Source organism: Brachionichthys hirsutus, chromosome 1 (genome assembly GCF_040956055.1).
Source record: "Brachionichthys hirsutus isolate HB-005 chromosome 1, CSIRO-AGI_Bhir_v1, whole genome shotgun sequence".
Classification (NCBI taxonomy): Eukaryota; Metazoa; Chordata; class Actinopteri; order Lophiiformes; family Brachionichthyidae; genus Brachionichthys; species Brachionichthys hirsutus.
The window spans coordinates 76,811-98,203 of NC_090897.1; the positions used below are offsets into that span (position 1 = coordinate 76,811).

At 47.0% G+C, this 21,393-nt stretch overlaps 1 protein-coding gene across 2 annotated transcripts; it reads right to left on the reverse strand.

The window, feature by feature from the left end:
- Nucleotides 1-8: 8 nt before the first annotated feature.
- pacsin3 (protein kinase C and casein kinase substrate in neurons 3) lies at nt 9-17,753 on the reverse strand. Of its 2 annotated transcripts, XM_068744577.1 has the most exons (10): nt 17,620-17,753; nt 11,685-11,785; nt 11,407-11,563; nt 11,093-11,328; nt 10,004-10,159; nt 9,096-9,271; nt 6,463-6,583; nt 4,557-4,699; nt 4,094-4,257; nt 9-1,475 (listed from the first exon to the last, which is right to left on the reverse strand). In XM_068744577.1, the coding sequence occupies exons 2-10, from the start codon at nt 11,736-11,738 to the stop codon at nt 1,360-1,362; spliced, it is 1,323 nt and encodes a 440-aa protein (XP_068600678.1). In that variant the 5' UTR covers nt 11,739-11,785; nt 17,620-17,753; the 3' UTR covers nt 9-1,359. The 2 variants fall into 2 exon arrangements, with proteins under 2 accessions (XP_068600678.1, XP_068601330.1); XM_068745229.1 differs by lacking the exon at nt 17,620-17,753 and having other exon boundaries at nt 11,685-11,807.
- Nucleotides 17,754-21,393: the final 3,640 nt, after the last annotated feature.

Consider the following 21,393-nt stretch of genomic DNA (forward strand, 5'->3'; position numbering starts at 1 on the left):
ATGTTATTAGATGAATGAAAGAAGGGCCTCTCTTAAACACAAAGTTCAGTTCAAAAATGGAATAAACCATTTACATACTCACCCCTATACCGTGTCTTATTATTCCACAAAACCTTCACAGCAACAGCGAATCAGAGTTCACCTGCACAAATGAGCAAAATGGGGACTCGTTGTATAAAGTAAAAAGGCTCCAAGCTAAAAGTGCTAGCATCAGGTAATGACCGCCGTTTGATAAGCTGTTCCTTAAAGCAGGAAAAACCCGAAACTGCACAAAGAATCATTCGTTTTAGAAGGTTGAAGGCTGAACTGGGAACAGCAACAATCCACCTTCCAAAATAACAATAAGCTAAATCCAACAGTCACATCTGCTCTTCCTGTGGTAGCCGACAAAGGAAAACGATTAGTATATCAAAACAAAGTGCAGAGGGTACAAATCCTGCTCTTACAAAAACTCCAAAAGGAACTGGCAGAAACAACATCCAAGATCAAAATCAGCTGATTTAGTAAAAACAACTGAAAGAGATTAGGAAGCTACACCGCCGAGGCCTTCTATCAGGCTGAACGGGTGGAGGCTTTACTGGAGACCTTTCAGAGCACAAGTCATCATCAGGCAGCCGAGAAGACCGTCCAACACTTCGGGAGTTTTATTCCTCTCTGGACAAAGATGCAACTTATTTATTTGACTCTGAGTGAGTTGATTTATTTAATGAGACTTACATTTTAAAGAATATATATTTTGTGGAATCAACTTCCTTGCCACAAGATTTTAAGATTAACACAAGCATTTTGTCCCTACAGCAAATATAAAGCTAGCTTAGCAAAACTAGCCGAGCTCTGTTCAAAAGCTCCAAATCTATCATCTAGCCTTCACAGAATCTGAAGCTTCCTTCCACCAGTAGCATTGCTAGCTTTAGATGTTTCTTCCTGAAAAGAATCTTGGAAATCATAAATCACAAGAAATGTATGTTTTCTAATCTTTCAGAATTAATTAATGAGTATCAATCCATTATAGCCAACTCTGCAGGAAAGCAAACAAGTTCCCAAGAAGCAGCACATCCTGTGGGACAGCTGATTAACGACTAATATTTTAGCCATGGAGACGGTCGCTCCAGCCACGCTTTGTCCTCTCCGTGATGCCAGTGAGTCGTCTGATCAGAGACGGCCATCTTGTGTCGATGCTTGATTCTGCCGCCTGTTCTCAGGCCTCCAGAAACGTTTTCCAGACACACGGCGATTAAACTGTCCGTCCGCCAGCAGTTTTTAAAAATACAACTCAAACAAGGAAAACAAAAAAACACAGCGAGGAGATGAGATTGAAGTCGCCTGCGTTCAGAGGACTCGTAGCCGTTGGCCGGGCCATCAGGAAGCGACCGCCTCAACGTAGTTGGCGGGGTACAGACCCGTCTGGCCGCTGCTCAGCCGCCCCCTACACCAGCCCTGCTCGTCTTCCTCGCCCAATTTCAGCAGCTCCTCGCCTGGAGAGAACAGGATGGAAGAGGTCAGAAATGATTCATTAAGAAAACAAAGCTACAACAGATGGACTGAGCCCCCCCAAACGATTCCATTCGGTTCCTTACTTTTGATTTAGTGAAGGAAGTGTTGCATTATTTGATATTTGATAGTTAGGATAAACCGCACAGTCAGCATTGTTCAACCATCCAGCTGCGTTAGATGTTCTGAACATCTGATTTACTTCAATAGGATTCAGGATGTTAATGACGATGTCATGACGATGTCATATCTCACACCTCATGCAGTGGGTTGAAGCGCTAAACACACACTTATCTTATCAGTAAGCTTATATTTGCAATTATGATCTGACCTCAGTTTGATATATTTACATAACAAATACATTTATATTCAAACATCTGTCTGACGGCGCTAAATGCAAAGAAGTAATCCCATCAGGGTCTCAAAGGGCAAACGGGTCAGACGACGAGCCCGTCTAAAGCCCCCCGAGATAATCGAAAACAAGGACCGAGACGTTTAGGCAGGAGAAGTCTGTCACTGAAGCTGCTCCTCAAAGGGGGTCCCAACAAGACCCCCCTGCCCACCTCCTCCCCCCACATCACTGGCTTTTCAGATGAGTTTGTTGAGCCTGTTACGGTCAGCCACCTTCAAGCTGCTCCCCCAGCATGATTGTCTCTCTATCAGTCTCTCTCTCCCTCCTTCTCAGCCCAACCGGTCCGGGCGGATGTCCGTCCACTAGGAGTCTGCAAAAGGGAAGCCTTTCCTCGCCTCCCTCACCAAAGTGCAGCTCGGGTGGGACAAGTTCGGTTCCATCTTCTCCTGCTCTGCTGAAAAGTGCTTTGAGATAATAAAAATCAATCGAGGACGAGCGTCCTCCAGCACGCGGCCCGACGGGTGCAGAATGAGACGAACGCCGTCGAGGACGAGCGTCCTCCAGCACGCGGCCCGACGGGTGCAGAATGAGACGAACGCCGTCGAGGACGAGCGTCCTCCAGCACGCGGCCCGACGGGTGCAGAATGAGACGAACGCCGTCGAGGACGAGCGTCCTCCAGCACGCGACCCGACGGGTGCAGAATGAGACGAACGCCGTCGAGGACGAGCGTCCTCCAGCACGCGGCCCGACGGGTGCAGAATGAGACCAACGCCGTCGAGGACGAGCGTCCTCCAGCACGCGGCCCGACGGGTGCAGAATGAGACGAACGCCGTCGAGGACGAGCGTCCTCCAGCACGCGGCCCGACGGGTGCAGAATGAGACGAACGCCGTCGAGGACGAGCGTCCTCCAGCACGCGGCCCGACGGGTGCAGAATGAGACGAACGCCGTCGAGGACGAGCGTCCTCCAGCACGCGGCCCGACGGGTGCAGAATGAGACGAACGCCGTCGAGGACGAGCGTCCTCCAGCACGCGGCCCGACGGGTGCAGAATGAGACGAACGCCGTCGAGGACGAGCGTCCTCCAGCACGCGGCCCGACGGGTGCAGAATGAGACGAACGCCGTCGAGGACGAGCGTCCTCCAGCACGCGGCCCGACGGGTGCAGAATGAGACGAACGCCGTCGAGGACGAGCGTCCTCCAGCACGCGGCCCGACGGGTGCAGAATGAGACGAACGCCGTCGAGGACGAGCGTCCTCCAGCACGCGGCCCGACGGGTGCAGAATGAGACGAACGCCGTCGAGGACGAGCGTCCTCCAGCACGCGGCCCGACGGGTGCAGAATGAGACGAACGCCGTCGAGGACGAGCGTCCTCCAGCACGCGGCCCGACGGGTGCAGAATGAGACGAACGCCGTCGAGGACGAGCGTCCTCCAGCACGCGGCCCGACGGGTGCAGAATGAGACGAACGCCGTCGAGGACGAGCGTCCTCCAGCACGCGGCCCGACGGGTGCAGAATGAGACGAACGCCGTCGAGGACGAGCGTCCTCCAGCACGCGGCCCGACGGGTGCAGAATGAGACGAACGCCGTCGAGGACGAGCGTCCTCCAGCACGTGGCCCGACGGGTGCAGAATGAGACGAACGCCGTCGAGGACGAGCGTCCTCCAGCACGCGGCCCGACGGGTGCAGAATGAGACGAACGCCGTCGAGGACGAGCGTCCTCCAGCACGCGGCCCGACGGGTGCAGAATGAGACGAACGCCGTCGAGGACGAGCGTCCTCCAGCACGCGGCCCGACGGGTGCAGAATGAGACGAACGCCGTCGAGGACGAGCGTCCTCCAGCACGCGGCCCGACGGGTGCAGAATGAGACGAACGCCGTCGAGGACGAGCGTCCTCCAGCACGCGGCCCGACGGGTGCAGAATGAGACGAACGCCGTCGAGGACGAGCGTCCTCCAGCACGCGGCCCGACGGGTGCAGAATGAGACGAACGCCGTCGAGGACGAGCGTCCTCCAGCACGCGGCCCGACGGGTGCAGAATGAGACGAACGCCGTCGAGGACGAGCGTCCTCCAGCACGTGGCCCGACGGGTGCAGAATGAGACGAACGCCGTCGAGGACGAGCGTCCTCTCGCCGCTAAACTGTGTGTTGAAGCGAGTATCGCAGGTAAACACCTAAACCTTGATCTGCGTACCTGCTGCTAACGGATTCTGATTCAGATCAAAGGTTCCTCTCATCAGTCAGTGTAAATACCTGCATCAAAGCTGAGCTCATCGGCCTCCTGGCCCGTGTACTCGTAGAGCGCTCGGACTCGCACCACCTCTACCTGGTCCTCCTCATCCCTCACGCCGTTCACGGCGAGCCCCTTCTTCTTCGGACTGTCGTCGTCTGACCAGTCTGAGGAGGAATCTTTCCCCCTGCGAGGAGGAACAGCTGTTGAGACGCTCATCAATAAACTGATTACATCACTTATAAAGGCTTCCTTGGTTCCCCTCGTGTTCTGCTGCACTCAGATTTTCTAATAAACTTAGAGAAGCTCTTTGTCCATCTCCTAGCAACCACAGCCGTCCTCATCGTGGACGTCTGATGGGGATCAGAGGAGGAAGGCGAGTTTGGAAACAGACAGACTCTAACCCGGCTGCACAAATACCCGGTTACTAGTACTAGTAAACTGTTTACTCCTAAACCACCTGACGAGGATGTAAACACGTCCCACCTGCCGAGCTTCGTAGTGATGGGACTTGGTGGCACTTGGTCTCCACCTGAGGAGACGATGTTTGTCAGGGTGACCACGTTGTCCTCAGGGTGTCCGCCCCGCCCCTTCCTGCTGATGGAGCGACTCGCCTCTGGAGACCACTCCTTCACACACATGATTGGATGAGGAATGAAGCAGAGCAGGTCTTTAACGCTCCCAGCTAGCCTCAGTGACGTTTAGTAACCGCTTCACTCGTTCAGTGGAGAAAAGACGATGATGACGATGGAGATCAAGCATGAAATTATCCATCAGCATGACAGTGGTGTCCGTAAGTGATGGGACGCGCCAGTACGAGCAGAGTACATGGACGATACGTACAATCCTCAACCAGAAGGATTCGGTCAAGAACACAAAGCCTTCCAGAGGCAGAACTAATGTCCACGTTTATGTACCTGTAAGGTACAATTACTGCATAACGCGTTACGTACCCTCCCTCCTCTGTACGCCACCATCAGCCGCTACCGTCTGTCTCGTATCTCGTAATAAAACCACACGTTAGATTGCAGTAATACTGTAGGTCAGTCGTCCTCCAGGGTAAGCCCGTTGAAATTGTGGACACTTACAAATACCTCAGCGTACATCTGAACTGGAAAAGGAACACCGATGCAGTCCTCTAACCCTAACCCTATTCAAATATTGCTGCTTGTAATGAAAAATGTTCAAGACAAAAATAGATGAAGATGCCCCTAACCCTAATCCGGACATACAAGATGTCTCACTGACTTTAACATGAAGACCACAATGAGAAAACATTCATTTAGCTGCTTTTCACTCTTATTTAAGGCCTCGACACAGAACATTTTTAACAGTGTGAGACCAACAACATGACGGTTTTGCTTTTAGCTGAGTGTGAGGAACAACAGGTAAACCCTGATGGAGTGCTCAGTGACCTCTGGATGTATGGATGGATACATGAGGTCAAGCAGGGCACTCTTAATCATACAAGTATCCGATCATCTTATTTTGAGAAAATATGTGCCAGTATTTCATCACATCCAGCTGAGGAAGAGGCCGGCTGCACTGAGCAGCATTCTGAAGCCTTCAATTGTAGAAGGTCGTTCATTTAGTCTTCAAGGGCGTCACACTCACATCTGTTCGTCCGTCCGTTTCCCAGAATCTCTTCTCATTCTGTTAATATTTGTTTGTCCTCGGAGCTCCGGTCTGCAGAGTCCAGATGAAACCTGCAGACTCTGTGTGTGTGTGTGTGTGTGTGTGTGTGTGTGTCCAGACATTCCTGAACCCACTCAGCGCTTGCGGTCACACAACGAGGCTTTTACTAGAGGCCTGTTTAGTATTCAGGTCGTGTCCTCACGTAGCTGGGTATCTCCAAAAACAAAGATATGTTTCTACGGTTTGGCCCGAAGGTTTTTGAAAACTCCGGCCAAAGTGAAGATCTTTTAAAACTCTGTTTACGCATCTGCGCCTGGATGCCTGTAAACGGAGTTTTATGTTTAGAATCGTCACTCCGCGACAACAAATGCTGTGTTTACGTTCAGAAACAGCACGGATGCCTTCAAAACGTATCGCTTACTGCTTACTTGTTGACTTTATGTTCCAATACTAGGTTTAGGAGCGATTCTGCCTCCTTGTCGGTCCCATGGTCCATGTTCTGCGAACGGGACGACGAGAGATGGAGCGTTCTGCATGGACAGGGTTTGGGGAACTACGCCACTGATGAATGTGTTTAACAACGCCCTGTTGCGGTTACGTGTGGATGCAATATTTTTTCCAAGCGGAGGGGGAGGATACTCATTTTTTTTTTTTACTCAGTAGGTGTGAACATGGCCTCAGTCTCACCTGAAAAGAGACACTAAACGACTACTGCAGCCCTCTAAAGTAATCACAGAATCATGGTGTGTGTTCACACCTCAAACCGTGGCCAGTTCATGCACATGCCGGGTCCATGAGTGTTCCTCCACCACCTGAGGTCTTCGGTGTCATTGGCAGCTTGGATGGTCTGATCCAGGTCCCGGTACAGGCGTGTGAACCTATTGGATGAAGAGACTGTCAATCATTTCACCTGCACGTCTCATGTTCTTCATCCTGGCTATAGGGCATGTTTTCAGGCACAATTAATTCAATTCAATTCAATTTTGTTTATATAAAACCAGATCACAACAGGAAGTCATCTCAAGGACTTTACAGGATTAGCAGGAAACGACAGAACCCAGCCAGAACCCAGCTTGATCCACAAGAGCAAGACCTCTGGAGACAGAGGCAAGGAAACACTTCCTTGAACAGGCAGAAACCTTGGACAGAACCTAAAACTCATAGTTGACGGACATCAGTCTGGACCGGTTGGGTTGAGAGAGAGAGGGAGAGAGAAACAAAGAGCTGCTATGTAAAGCTATAAATGCTAATGCTAGCGATATGGACATCAGTGTTGAGGGACACAGGTCCAGGTTCTGGAGCCCCACGGACAGAAGGACCTGCAGACAGAGACAGAAAGAGGGACAAACAGAGGGAGAGAGAGCACAAGACTACACGGAAGAGAGCGAGATTACTAATAATCAGAGTGAGAGGGAGGAGCTCAGTGCGCCACCAGTGCTGGCCTATGACAGCATGTTGATTATTGTATTGATTAACTATAATTAAGCAAAAACCATTTGAAATATTTGAAATATGTGGCTCTTTTGATGGCTGCATCTGGCTCGCAGACAAGTCTTTAATTATAAAAAAATTATTTCGTTACACTACTTTGCGAAAGAGCAAAACGGCGACGGTCACCGGCGACTAGAAAGCCGGTTCGCTATGAGGCAGCGATCGGGAAGTCCGGCTTATATACGGCGTTCTGCTCACTGGGAAAGGGACAAATGGCGATCGATAGCCGGTCGATCTGTGTTCAAAAACAGTGTGAAAGCAGTCATTTCAGTGGGAAGGTGGCAAGCATACATGTCGTTGCGTCTATCTATCTATCTATTAATCGTCGAGGCAACACAGTTCAGGGAGAGACACTGTTCAAGTGTTGTTGCTGTATTTTGCTGTCAAATACCGTCGACGTGCAAAAGGGTCCGCCCAACGGCCGGTTCTGAGATCAGGAAGTGAACTGCCCTCGTTTTAATCGCGTTGTCAGCTCGCTAACTTAAAAACCCTTTTGAGAAGATGGCTGAAAGAAAAAGAGACGAGGGGAATCGTACTTTTCACTTTGTAGTCACAAAGCGATCAGCAAAATCACGCAGCACCAGAAGTCGCACTAATGGTAATAAATATCCATCATTGATTAGAAACAGCATAACAGCATTATTACAAAGAATTCAGAGACTCACTGTACTTTAAAAGTGTTATTACATAAAATGCACACATTGACTTGTATTTAGTTTTAAACATATTGTACGGCTCTCACGGCATTACATTTAAAAACTGTGGTGTTCATGGCTCTCTCAGCCAAAAAGGTTCCCGACCCCCGCTCTACATGGTTCTCGGTATCTTTATACACCAACCAAGAAAAGTCAAAGTGAATCAGAGTTGATGTAATATTTGTTCCTGACCTCGTTCTGGATCAGAACCAGATGAAAATCGGTGGTGAGATAGAGACGCCCGCCCTACACGACCGTATCAAATTCTATAAACATTGGTCAATAATCAACCAAGATATTGATGAACAAAATTTGAAGCTCCAGTGACTGCAATGTTACAGAAAATTTAAAACTGATCCAGAATTCAGGATTTCTTCTGGAAAAGTTTAATTAAGCCAGAATGTAATCACCTGTTCCAGGTAACATTCCCAACATTTCCTGAAGGTTTTATCAGGATCCTTCCAGAACTTTGAGTTATCTTGCTAACGGACGGACGGACGGACAGACAAACGAGGCGGAGGTAATTATGGTTTCTGAGTTTGGAGGGCTGCTACAGATATATATTTATGGATCATTTACTATAGCGGGTTGTTTGTTGTGATGTTTATTCTGAGGGCAAGCCTCCATTTAGCGGTGGAATTCCAGATAAGATTGTTGCATCTTGACATTTTCTAGTCGTCGATATCATGACACAGAATCAATATGAAGGTGAAATCTATTCATCTACGTCCAATCAAGCTGAGAGCCTCCCAAAGAAATGCAGCTTGAGTCGTCAATGAGATTCTCCTAAATAACTGAACATTGATCTGGATGAAAGTCAATGTGTGTGATTGGTTGGTTTTCATGAATGGGCGGAGCCGCGAACAGTGTCTGCACATTTTACATACCGCGACTCTGAAGGATAAAAAGACAAGCTGTAATTTTAGATCTCATCTAATCACTGATCGAAGATGGACAAAGATCTCTTTGGACTTTACCAATCATGGTTACCATGGTAACACTGGCTTGTTTAAACAGAGGTCATAAGATAGTGGACAACTTTGGTTTTCCATTAACTCCTGGGTACATATACACACATCTAAACTGTGACAGATCTGCATGCCTTCATTCTGACTAATGCGATTGTGTAACGAGCCCCTTTTCTCTGAAGAAGCTTGAATCTGTGTGTGTGCGTGTGTGTGCGTGTGTGTGTGTGCGTGCCCACCCATCTTTGGCGGACAGGTCAAGATGTTGATGGATATCCACCAGGACTTCTTTAAAGAAGCGCAGCCTCTTGCGCTCGGCGTCCTGGGCGAGGTCAAACACCTGTTCCATATCCTCCATATAGCGAGGGTTACAGCGGTTCAGGTCCTCCAGGGCTTTTGTGTAGCGCTCCTTTGCCTGCCATACAGATGGTGCACACAAACAAATCGTTTTAAATGCTTCAGAAGAACCTCCAAATAACCTCTACCGTTTCCTCCTGCTGCACGAAGGACACGTTGTGTTAAAGGAGACACGTTCTACCCTTTGTCCACAAGTTAGCGCAGTTCTCAGACACATATGAAATATCTGAACCAGTCTTTGGTCAAACAGATGCTGCAGGACTCGTCCCTCATTTCTGTCTCCAACAGATGCTGCAGGACAGCGTCCCTCATTTCTGTCTCACACAGATGCTGCAGGACAGCGTCCCTCATTTCTGTCTCCCAGAGCCCAGCCCCCCCACGGAGGAAGCTCATTTCAGCCGCTTGGACCCACGACCAGGTGAGGGTAGGAACGGATAGGTTTGTGTACTTGATTACAGAACTACACAAACGACACTGGGTGGTTTATTCAGCTGTTTTTGGGTTGCTAAGGAACAAGACACATGGGAAAGTGGGTTTTTCATAATAATGGACCTTTAAGAATCTTTGTTGCTGAACCCCGAGTTCATTTCAGGATCTCCATGTTTTGCTTTGATTAATTTACGTCTTCAGAAGGTAAAGTTTGCGAAGCACAGAGAACAGAGGACACAAGCCCAGTCACGCTTTAAGTCGTACACAGGTATGTCTTTCCGGACCCACTGACACGCCCAGGCAGGCACACATGGGACTGCTGTAACTCTTTGTGTGTGTGTGTGGGGGGGGGGGGGTCTACTTTTTCCGCCTCCCGGCTGCATCGCTCCACTCGGACTGTGAATTTGCGGACTTCCTCCTGAGACTTGGTCGGGTTGGCCTTTGCGTGAGTCTCCCTGCTCAAGGCCGTCCACTCCTCTCTCTGGGTCTGATGGTAGCTCTTCTTACTGGACTCCACCTTGAAGCACACAAACACACAAGTCCACTTTGATTTGTTCCAACACCTCATTAATCTTCATGTTCTGATTTAAGCCCTCAGAAATGGCTGGCTGGCATGGAACAGCTAAAACAGTGGTTCTCAAATGGTGGGGCGCGCCCCCCTTGGGGGTCGCGGTGCGATGTCAGGGGGGGCGCCTGTTACCGCAGAGAAAATGCTTTTTTTGCCTTACGAGATTAAAGTGTAATTGCACATCCACTCCAGTAGTTGGCAGTGGCGCCCTGATTGTCAGAGTGCGCACAGGGAGTATTAGCAGAAGAAGAGCGGTTGTAAACAAACCCTCAAGAGACGGCGTGGAGAAATATTTAACGGAGTAAAAGAGCGATGGAGAGAGACGGAGATGATAAAACAAAGGAAGGTCAGTCGAAAGCAAAGACGAGGAAATATGACGTAGCGTACGTAGCGTACGTAGCGCTTGGCTTCACCGTGACTCCGGTGGGAGAAGAAGAAAGACCTGACTTCCTAATTTTGCTAAAAGCACAATTCTTTTTCATTTTGGTTTTGTAGGTTAAAGTGTTTTATATTTTGTGCTCCCTAGTTAATGTTGTTGATCAATTTTAATTTATTATTATTTATTGATGTTATTTAATTTGATTATTTAATTGTGTAAATTGTAGTTTAAGGATAAAAAAATGGTAATAAAGTTATTCTTTGTTGTAAGTTTATCTATATTTCTTTCTTTTTCATATTTCTTTGTATGTTAATGATACAAGAGTGTTTTTTTCTTCCTAGGGGGGCGTGACAGAAAATAATTGAGAAGCACTGAGGTAAAACCACTGCAGGATAAACAGCGTCCTTTAAAAAAGTCTCTTTTGGACATTTCAAGGAACCCAATCCCACAGCAAGCCTTACTGTAGCGCAGCATTTAAGAGACCTTTAACCTTGGTCACTGACCTCCTTCAGTTTGCGGACCCAGGGCTTCTGTGCTTTGCGGAAGCCGTCGTCCGCATCCTTGGTCTCCCTGAAGCCTCCCATCATCTGCTTGTGGAAGTTGTCCTTCTGCCAGTTGCGCATCTTCTCGCTGTCCTCGCCTGCCAGACGTTCCCGCAGCTCCAGATGCAACTCGCTGAGCTGGTCAGCGGCCTGCATGAAGGCGTGCCACGCCTTCTCCAGCGTCCCATACTGAGGCCCTGAGGCAGAAACACACTGTTACTCCTACGTTGAGCTTCAGCTGTCACTCGTCTGCTGCAGCCCGAATCCCGCTTCACCTTTCTCCACCACGCCTCTCCACCTCTTGGCCCAGTCGCTGAGCTGCAGCGCGTAGCTCTTCTCTATCTTAGCCCTCTCATGGAAGCAGCTGACCAGCTCATTACACAGCCGGTGACCGTCGTCGATCCGCTTCACCGTCCTCTTGTAGTTCCCCGGCTGCAATGGAAGACAAGGTGGTGACGACAGAGGAAACATCGAGATCTCCTCTGACCCCCACCAGAACGCCATCGTTTATAGACGCTACTGTTCGTGTCAGGGTCGTGTGCTGCTGCTCTACCTCCCAAAAGCTGTCTGAGGTGCCCAGGTCACTGAGGTCTCCATTGGAAGACATTTTGGGGTAAGACTTGCAGCACAGAATGATGGCAGCCACACAAAAGACTGCAAAGACAGAAAGGTCATATTTATTACATCCAGCTGGCTTCTGGTGGAAACCTGAAAGAGATGAATTTTCATTAATATTAATATTAAGCTTACAGAGAAAACGAGGGAGGACACACACACACACACACACACACACACCTGTGGTGGTAACCCTAACAGCAACGGATCAACGTGATGGACGGGAGTGAAGTTCCCCGTTACAGGGGGCTGTCGATTTACGCACTGGGCTGTTGACGCATTTACGACATACTGGAAAGCGAGTGTACGCAGCATAATATACTGACTCATTTACAGAATCATGACTCAGCATAATATACTGACTCATTTACAGAATCATGACTCAGCATAATATACTGACTTATTTACAGAATCATGACTCAGCAGAATATACTGACTCATTTACAGAATCATGACTCAGCATAATATACTGACTCATTTACAGTATCATGACTCAGCAGAATATACTGACTCATTTACAGAATCATGACTCAGCAGAATATACTGACTCATTTACAGAATCATGACTCAGCAGAATATACTTACTCATTTACAGAATCATGACTCTGCATTATATACCGACTCATTTACAGAATCATGACTCAGCAGAACATACTGACTCATTTACAGAATCATGACTCAGCAGAATATACTGACTCATTTACAGAATCATGACGCAGCAGAATATACTTACTCATTTACAGAATCATGACTCTGCATTATATACTTACTCATTTACAGAATCATGACTCAGCAGAACATACTGACCCATTTACAGAATCATGACTCAGCAGAATATACTGACTCATTTACAGAATCATGACTCAGCAGAATATACTGACTCATTTACAGAATCATGACTCATGACTGTGGAGAACAGGAAGTCAGTGCAGAGGGTCGTCAACACGTGGAGGACATAGCCAATTCCCGCTGCCTCAACAGATCCAGGGCCATCACCGGAGACCCCTCACACCCCGCCCATCACCTCTTTGACCTGCTGCCCTCTGGACGGCGCTTCAGGTCAATCAAATCCCGCACAACCAGACCGTCAAACAGCTTCTTCCCATGGGCCATACGCACACTGAATCATATTCAGAGCATCTACTGCCATTAATGCTGTTTCTTTATGTTTATCATAATACTAAATACTAAATACTTTTTATTGTTTTGTCCCTCAGAGGGCAATTTGGTTTACAGCAGTTACACTTTCTAACTGTAGTCTGCTGCCGGTCGCCGCGTGCGCATGCACATGCATGCATGCGTGCCTGCTCTGTCCCGTGTATTGTTCTTGTTCTTTTGTTATTCACCTTCACTATTTATTGTGAAGGTGAAGGTCATTGCACCACTGTGTGAAATGATAATAAAGTGCTATTCTATTCTATTCAGTGTGAAAGCACCCAGAGAGACCGTCATGACACGACAGGAGGAGCTTCTCTTTGTGTATAGAGAACTGGGTCAGGCCAGTAAAAAGGGGGAGGTGGAGGGAGTGACAAATAGAGAGTAAATGGTAAATGGACTGCACTTATATAGCGCCTTTCCACCGCTTCGCGGTGCTCAAGGCGCTTTACACGAGGCCTCACATTCACCCATTCACACACACATTCATACTCCAGTGGGCGACTGCTGCCATGCAAGGTGCGGCCAGACCCACTGGGAGCAATTTGGGGTTCAGTGTCTTGCCCAAGGACACTTCGACGCGCAGACAGTCAGAGCTGGGATTCGAACCACCGACCTTCTGATCACTGGACGACCCACTCTACCAACCGAGCCACAGCCGCCAAGTCCAGGCCTCATAAGCTCCAGTGGAAAAAGCAGGCCTTAATCTCCATCCATCCATCCATCTTCTTCCGCTTATCCGGGGCCGGGTCGCGGAGGCGGCAGCCTAAGCAGGGAAGCCCAGACTTCCCTCTCCCCGGCCACTTCCTCGAGCTCTTCCGGGGGGATCCCGAGGCGTTCCCAGGCCAGCCGAGAGACATAGTCTCTCCAGCGTGTCCTGGGTCTTTCCCGTGGTCTCCTCCCGGGCCTTAATCTGATTAATGTAAACCAACAGCTCGCCGCCGGGATCTATATATAGGCGGTCCTCACTTTACGACGGAGTTACGTTCCAAAGACCTTGCCGGTAAATGATTCGGAAAAACTTCAGTTTAACAGGCAGAAACCTTGGACAGAACCTAGGCTCATGGTGGACGGCCATCTGTCTGACCGGCTGGGTTGAGAGAGAGAGAGAGAGAGAGAGAATGGCAGCTCGGAGGAGTCAAAAACAAGGAGAGGAAGCGATAGCAAGAGAGCAGGAGCAGACAAAATCAATTATACAGCAGAAACAGCACCAGGACAACAGAACTCACCTTATCAGAGACGAAAACAGAGGTGGACAGATGTCCAACAGAAGACAGCTTTCGTCTCCACGGGCCTGAGAGACAGACAGAGGGATATCCCTCAGCAGCAACAGGGAGCGACAGCGAAGCAGCATGCATTAAATCACCCTGCAGAGGAGCCCGTCACATGGCTGACGACTGGGAGGTGGATCAATAAACCAGCAGGTGGAGGGCACCTCACACCTCACACCTCAGCAAGTCGGGAAGGCACCGGCGGTATAAATGATCATTTTTTGCTTTATGTCCCTATAAAGTGCCTTAAGCCGTGGGCCTTCACACGATTTTGTTATGTTAGCTAGTTAGCATAATGACAATAAAATCTGAATCTTGAATCTTAAAATGTTGGTGGCGCGCTGGATTTATGGATTGGCGCCTCCCAATGTACCATGCTGTGGTGCACAGCTCACGCCGCCTCACGCCGACTCCGCCTCACGCCGCCTCCGCCAGACTGACAGTCACACTGTATGTGGTCAAATATTTACCTGTATGCAATATGATTTCTTTAAATTGTCACAAGTCCATTTATTGATATATGTAACCCACGTCGACTTGAGAGCTGCCTCAGAAGAGTTTGACCCCAATAATGGGACTCAGCCATGGAAACCTGCCATTGTGTAATATTAGCCTGATCATTGTAGGTGTACATGAAGTTAGAAGGAAAAAAATAACGATGATTATTCCCGAGACTCTTGTCTACTCATTCATAAAAATCCATCAATTCTGCTAACTACCCAGCACCAAATGAAATAAAGGGTAGGGCAAGTAATTCCCAATCATTTCCCACCGCATGAGAGCATGTATAACCGTCCCTGTAGTGTCACACACGGAAACACGTTCACACCGTTTCATCTATAAAGTTTTGAACGACATGTAAACTCACTTTCACACACGTACCCAACAAACCACTCTGGTGGAGACAACGAAAACAAAATGAAGGCAGATCAGAGTCAGCCCTGCTGCTCTCCCATCTCATCTAGCACGCCGGGCCAGAACCGCCTCCCCGCCAGTTCACCCGGCGCCGAGGCTCGCAGGCAGGACTCACCGGCTCAAGCTGGCCATGTTGCTACATTTGAACCCAGAACCTGCTTCCACTGCTGTTCATAATTAACTCCAGCATGACCGTCTTAGGCCATGGCATCGAAGACACTAGGGGTATAACGGGGCACGTAATGCATCGAACCGCTTCGGCTCTGCGTGTTCGGTTCGGTCCGCTTGCGTACCGGCTGGGTTTTATGCATTTTTTGTCATCAAATGAACCGTATTAGTAGCGCGTTCTAAGCGCTCCGTGCAGAACTAAAGTCCGGGAGGAGTTTTCGCACGGACGCCTCTGAGTGTCGGACACTATTGACTGACGGGGGGGCGCGCTGGAAGCTCGCAGGCGTGCACACATAGCAAAACTAGCAAAGCATTAGCTCTGTGTTCCAGCTAGCTCTGGTGCTAGTGGACGGGTTTTCTCCTCTGCTGGAGATGTTGTCATGGCAACCAGATCTGTGCTTTCTGCAGGAAATGTGTTTAAGTTAATCTTTCTAGCTAAAACCTTTAAGCTTAAATAGTTAGTAGTAGTACTAGTTCCATTTGTCATATTCAGGCTGTTGCTGCTTCGTGTTCAAAGTTTACAGTTTTAACTTATTAATAAATTTATTACGATTTTTAAATTGTTACAATACAATAGTTTTAAAAACTCTAATTTATTTGAAATATCACCCAAACGGGTCGCTTTTATTTATTTATACAAATTCTATTGTTTTTTTTTAATGCAATCTTTTTCTGCCTTTTTTGTACCGAAAAGCAAACTGAGCACCTCAAGAAAGTGAACCGAAATTAAATTTTAGCGTACCGTTACACCCCTATAAGACACGCAACGAATATTAGAACTGGGGTTTTATTCTCTGTCCACATACAATGCTCACTCATATTTATTAAAACATGCGGTAGAAATGAGTAAAATAACAGCTATATGAATAATGTAAAGATTCCATACATTTGACCGTCACAGCGTCAATCATTTGAATTTTCCTTTACACGCTGAAAAACAGAAGCGTTGGTCGAGTTTGTGGTGATTCTACCTATTAATCTAGAATCTAGATAGAACATACGATACGTACATGAACTGATAATGAAATTAAACAATATACTTGAAAATGTCAAAACATTTTAGATCCACACGTTAGCACAGATTTGAGTTATTTTTATTTGTGCTTTTTCTTAATAGTTTTAAACATAACTTATTTATTCATCTTGATGTTTCTTTTTTGAATAAAATCATTGTGTAAGATGCAACTTTAGATCACTGCAGCGCTTCTAAAATGTCCTTTGGTACTTTTGGAAAACTGTCAAAGTGCCTTGAGGAGTTACACAAGATGTGACCTTCTACAGGTTCCGTTTTTAAAGGTGCATCTACCTGAGCAGAGCTGACGGTCCGCGTGGGACTTATTTCGTGCTTCCATGACATTCCACTTGCTTATCAGGTTTTGAAGCCTGCAGGGGGGTAAGTTTCCACCTGCCTGCCCCACCCCGCTGCCGACTGTCAGCTTGCTGCTTGTCATGGATTCCTGAAGTTCACCGTCAACAGCGTTTCATCTTAAACCGTCAGAAAAATCTAGCTGCCTCACAGCTAAAAGAGTTTCTTTAATAATGACGTTACCATTTTTAATTAAAGCTCGACAATTTATAATGCTGTTTTTAGTCTATTAAATCTATATATTGCATCTTTTTTCCAAGTGATGCTCCTGAATCGCATGAGAGACGAAATGAAACAGGAACCGCCGTCGTCTGTTCCAAATACAGCTATCAGGACAGGATCAGAGATCATCCATGGACAAACAGTATCTAATAAAACAACCTTTAGAAGACATTTAAAAGCCTCCTATTCATGTACACAAGCGTGTTTTAGTTTTGACCCATATACCCGTTAAAGACAGCAGCATCTTCAAACTTTGATATTAGCTTGAATAATTCTACATTTTACTACGTTTCACTATTGTATAAAAATAAGTTAAATCAGCAAAGACGCAATCAATGAGGCAACATCAAACAAATGTACTGGAACATGAAGTAGTACCTGTGGATGCTTGCTAGGTGTGAGCTTGTTGACGTTACTGATTCAGGCGTAGTTTTGCTCGTTTATAGATTATTTTGTCGGATATTAAATACAAGCATCGACTTTTCTTGATTCTTGCTAGTTGATGTTTGTTAATAAACAACTCGTTGCTATTTGCTAGCTAGTAATTTGTCTGAAGAACACGTTCAAAATATGTAAGCCTGAAAATAATAGTGCCAGGTGTAAACGAGCACAGGTGCTGCTAATAAAGAGGATGTAACGTAGGTGTAATTAAATAAGAATGAAATCCTTGCTAGGTGTGTCCTCGTTCACGCTAGCATAAGCTAGCATAGGTGTGAACTCCCAGGCGTCAGCTCGACTTGTACAAACAGGTTGGTAGCAGACAGGTGAGTTCCTACCTGGAGCGGCTCTCCTTTTAATCGCGTTTAGAGACTCGCTTTTCTTTCATGAGTCCACAGACTGCGACTTTCCTCTCGTTCAGTCCGACGTCATCCTCCCCTGCCATATACACAACGACAACATCCGACGTCACTTCCTACGTCAGAGCTTCGCTAAGAGTTCGTCCGGCTCCGCCTGCCTTAAACGTTAAAGGTAAAGTTGGGACAGAGTTCCGGGATTCGATGGAAGCCGCTGCGGGTCCCGTCGATGCCGCAATGGCCGCTCATCCCATTACGCGTTAACCCCTCACCGCCTGCTGGGAGGCTCAGTGCTGCCTTCAGGCTCTGTCGGAAATAGCGCTACTCAGCGACAGAGAAAAAAACAAGTGGACATAAATACAAATACAGGTTCTGCGTAAAACGGTGAATTAAATTCAATTAAATTCTGTTTATATAGTGCTAGATCACAACATCTTTCTACAATACTGCCCCCTAAGGGTGGAACTGTTTGACTCCCGCCCTCAAAACATGCACCTCTTTGGCCTCCTTCAAAACGGCCCTAAAAATACACCTTTTAGGGGGACAGAAACGGAGATAGTCATCACGACTCTCTCCGGATCAATCACCCCCCCCCCCCTTTTTTTTTGTCCACCTACGTTGCACATATTAAGTGTCTTTGTAATTTATTATATTTATTATTATTGTAATTTATTGTAATTTATTGTCATTCATTGCCATTTTGCATCTGTGGGGTAATTTATTTTAAATTTATTGTTAGTTTGCATCGGTGGTGTAAAATCATTTTTATTTTTCTATTGTTATTTTGCATCAATTGAGCAATTTAATATTGGTTTTATTTTTATTTGTATTGTTAAATGTCGATGATTTATGTACGAAGGACTTTCAACGGAAACAAGACCGCAAGGATGTTTAACTGTACTTGTACTGTAATACATGCTACTGTGTAACTGTACTTGTACTGTAATACACGCTACTGTTTGACTGTACTTGTACTGTAATACATGCTACTGTGTGACTGTACTTGTACTGTAATACATGCTACTGTGTGACTGTACTTGTACTGTAATACACGCTACTGTTTGACTGTACTTGTACTGTAATACATGCTACTGTGTGACTGTACTTGTACTGTAATACATGCTACTGTGTGACTGTACTTGTACTGTAATACATTCTACTGTTTACTGTACTTGTACTGTAATACATGCTACTGTGTGACTGTACTTGTACTGTAATACACGCTACTGTTTGACTGTACTTGTACTGTAATACATGCTACTGTGTGACTGTACTTGTACTGTAATACACGCTACTGTGTGACTGTACTTGTACTGTAATACATTCTACTGTTTACTGTACTTGTACTGTAATACATGCTACTGTGTGACTGTACTTGTACTGTAATACATTCTACTGTTTGACTGTACTTGTACTGTAATACATGCTACTGTGTGACTGTACCTGTACTGTAATACACGCTACTGTGTGACTGTACTTGTACTGTAATACATGCTACTGTGTGACTGTACAGTACTTTTGCTGTAATACATGCTACTGTGTGACTGTACTTGTACTGTAATACATGCTACTGTGTGACTGTACAGTACTTTTACTGTAATACATGCTACTGTGTGACTGTACTTGTACTGTAATACATGCTACTGTGTGACTGTACAGTACTTTTACTGTAATACATGCTACTGTGTGACTGTACTTGTACTGTAATACATGCTACTGTGTGACTGTACAGTACTTTTACTGTAATACATGCTACTGTGTGACTGTACTTGTACTGTAATACATGCTACTGTGTGACTGTACAGTACTTTTACTGTAATACATGCTACTGTGTGACTGTACTTGTACTGTAATACATGCTACTGTGTGACTGTACTTTTACTGTAATACATGCTACTGTTTGACTGTATTTGTACTGTAATACATGCTACTGTGTGACTGTACTTGTACTGTAATACATGCTACTGTGTGACTGTACTTTTACTGTAATACATGCTACTGTTTGACTTTATTTGTACTGTAATACATGCTACTGTGTGACTGTACTTGTACTGTAATACATGCTACTGTGTGACTGTACCTGTACCCTAACATTCTATCTCATAAATATATTCATCATCATCATCATCATGTCTGTGTACGTTCTCCGTCATCCAGGTCATGGAATATCAAGACGTTGTTTGAAGACGTTTCACTTCAGTTCTGACTGACTTGTAGAGAGTCTTCAATCAACCTTAAACAAGTCCAGTTGATGGGGGGGGTTCTCCTCTTGGACTGAGAACCTACACGGACCAAGTCTTTGCTGTTCCACCCAGGACTGAAGAGAAAAGGTGGAGTCTTTTGGGGAACAAGGTCTCCCTCTAGTGACTCCTTCTTAACATTACTCATTTTATGGGAGAAGCCAAACGCTCAGAAGCAGACACGGGATGTGCCCGGGGAGAACCCAGAGAGAACACACGCAGACACAGGGAGAACCTGGAGAGAACCCAAGCAGACACAGGGAGAACCTGGAGAGAACCCACTGAGATGCAGGAAAAGCCCAGAGAGAACCCACACAGACACAGGGAGAACCCAGAGAGAACCCAAGCAGACACAGGGAGAACCTGGAGAGAACCCACTGAGATGCAGGAAAAGCCCAGAGAGAACCCACACAGACACAGGGAGAACCCAGAGAGAACCCAAGCAGACACAGGGAGAACCTGGAGAGAACCCACTGAGATGCAGGAAAAGCCCAGAGAGAACCCACACAGACACAGGGAGAACCCAGAGAGAACCCAAGCAGACACAGGGAGAACCTGGAGAGAACCCACTGAGATGCAGGAAAAGCCCAGAGAGAGCCCACACAGACACAGGGAGAACCTGGAGAGGGAACACACGCAGACACAGGAAGAGCCCAGAGAGAACCCACACAGACACAGGGAGAACCTGGAGAGAGAACACACGCAGACACAGGAAGAGCCCAGAGAGAACCCACACAGACACAGGGAGAACCCAGAGAGAACCCACTGAGATGCAGGAAAAGCCCAGAGAGAACCCACACAGACACAGGGAGAACCCAGAGAGAACCCACTGAGATGCAGGAAAAGCCCAGAGAGAGCCCACACAGACACAGGGAGAACCTGGAGAGAGAACACACGCAGACACAGGGAGAACCCAGAGAGAACCCACACAGACACAGGGAGAACCTGGAGAGAGAACCCACGCAGACACAGGGAGAACCCAGAGAGAACCCACACAGACACAGGGAGAACCTGGAGAGAGAACCCACACAGACACAGGGAGAACCCAGAGAGAACCCACACAGACACAGGGAGAACCTGGAGAGAGAACCCACGCAGACACAGGGAGAACCTGGAGAGAACCCACGCAGACACAGGGAGAACCCAGAGAGAACCCAAGCAGACACAGGGAGAACCTGGAGAGAACACACGCAGACACAGGGAGAACCCAGAGAGAACCCACGCAGAGAACATACAAACTCCACACAGACCAAGTTGGTTTTGAGCTCGTGCCATTCTTGCTGAGAAGCAACAGCGCTAACCACTGCGCCACCGTGCTGCCCTCCAGCCTCCCCAACGTGAGTATATTTTGTGTTTGTGTCAGACAGTAAGGACAAATCTAACATCACGTTTAGATATCTGATCAATAGCGTTGTTAACCCACGATGACGAGGAGCAGAGAATATTAACATTGTGTTTTAATATCTTTGATGATGATTAATATATTTATGAGATAGAATGTTAGCGTACAAGTATT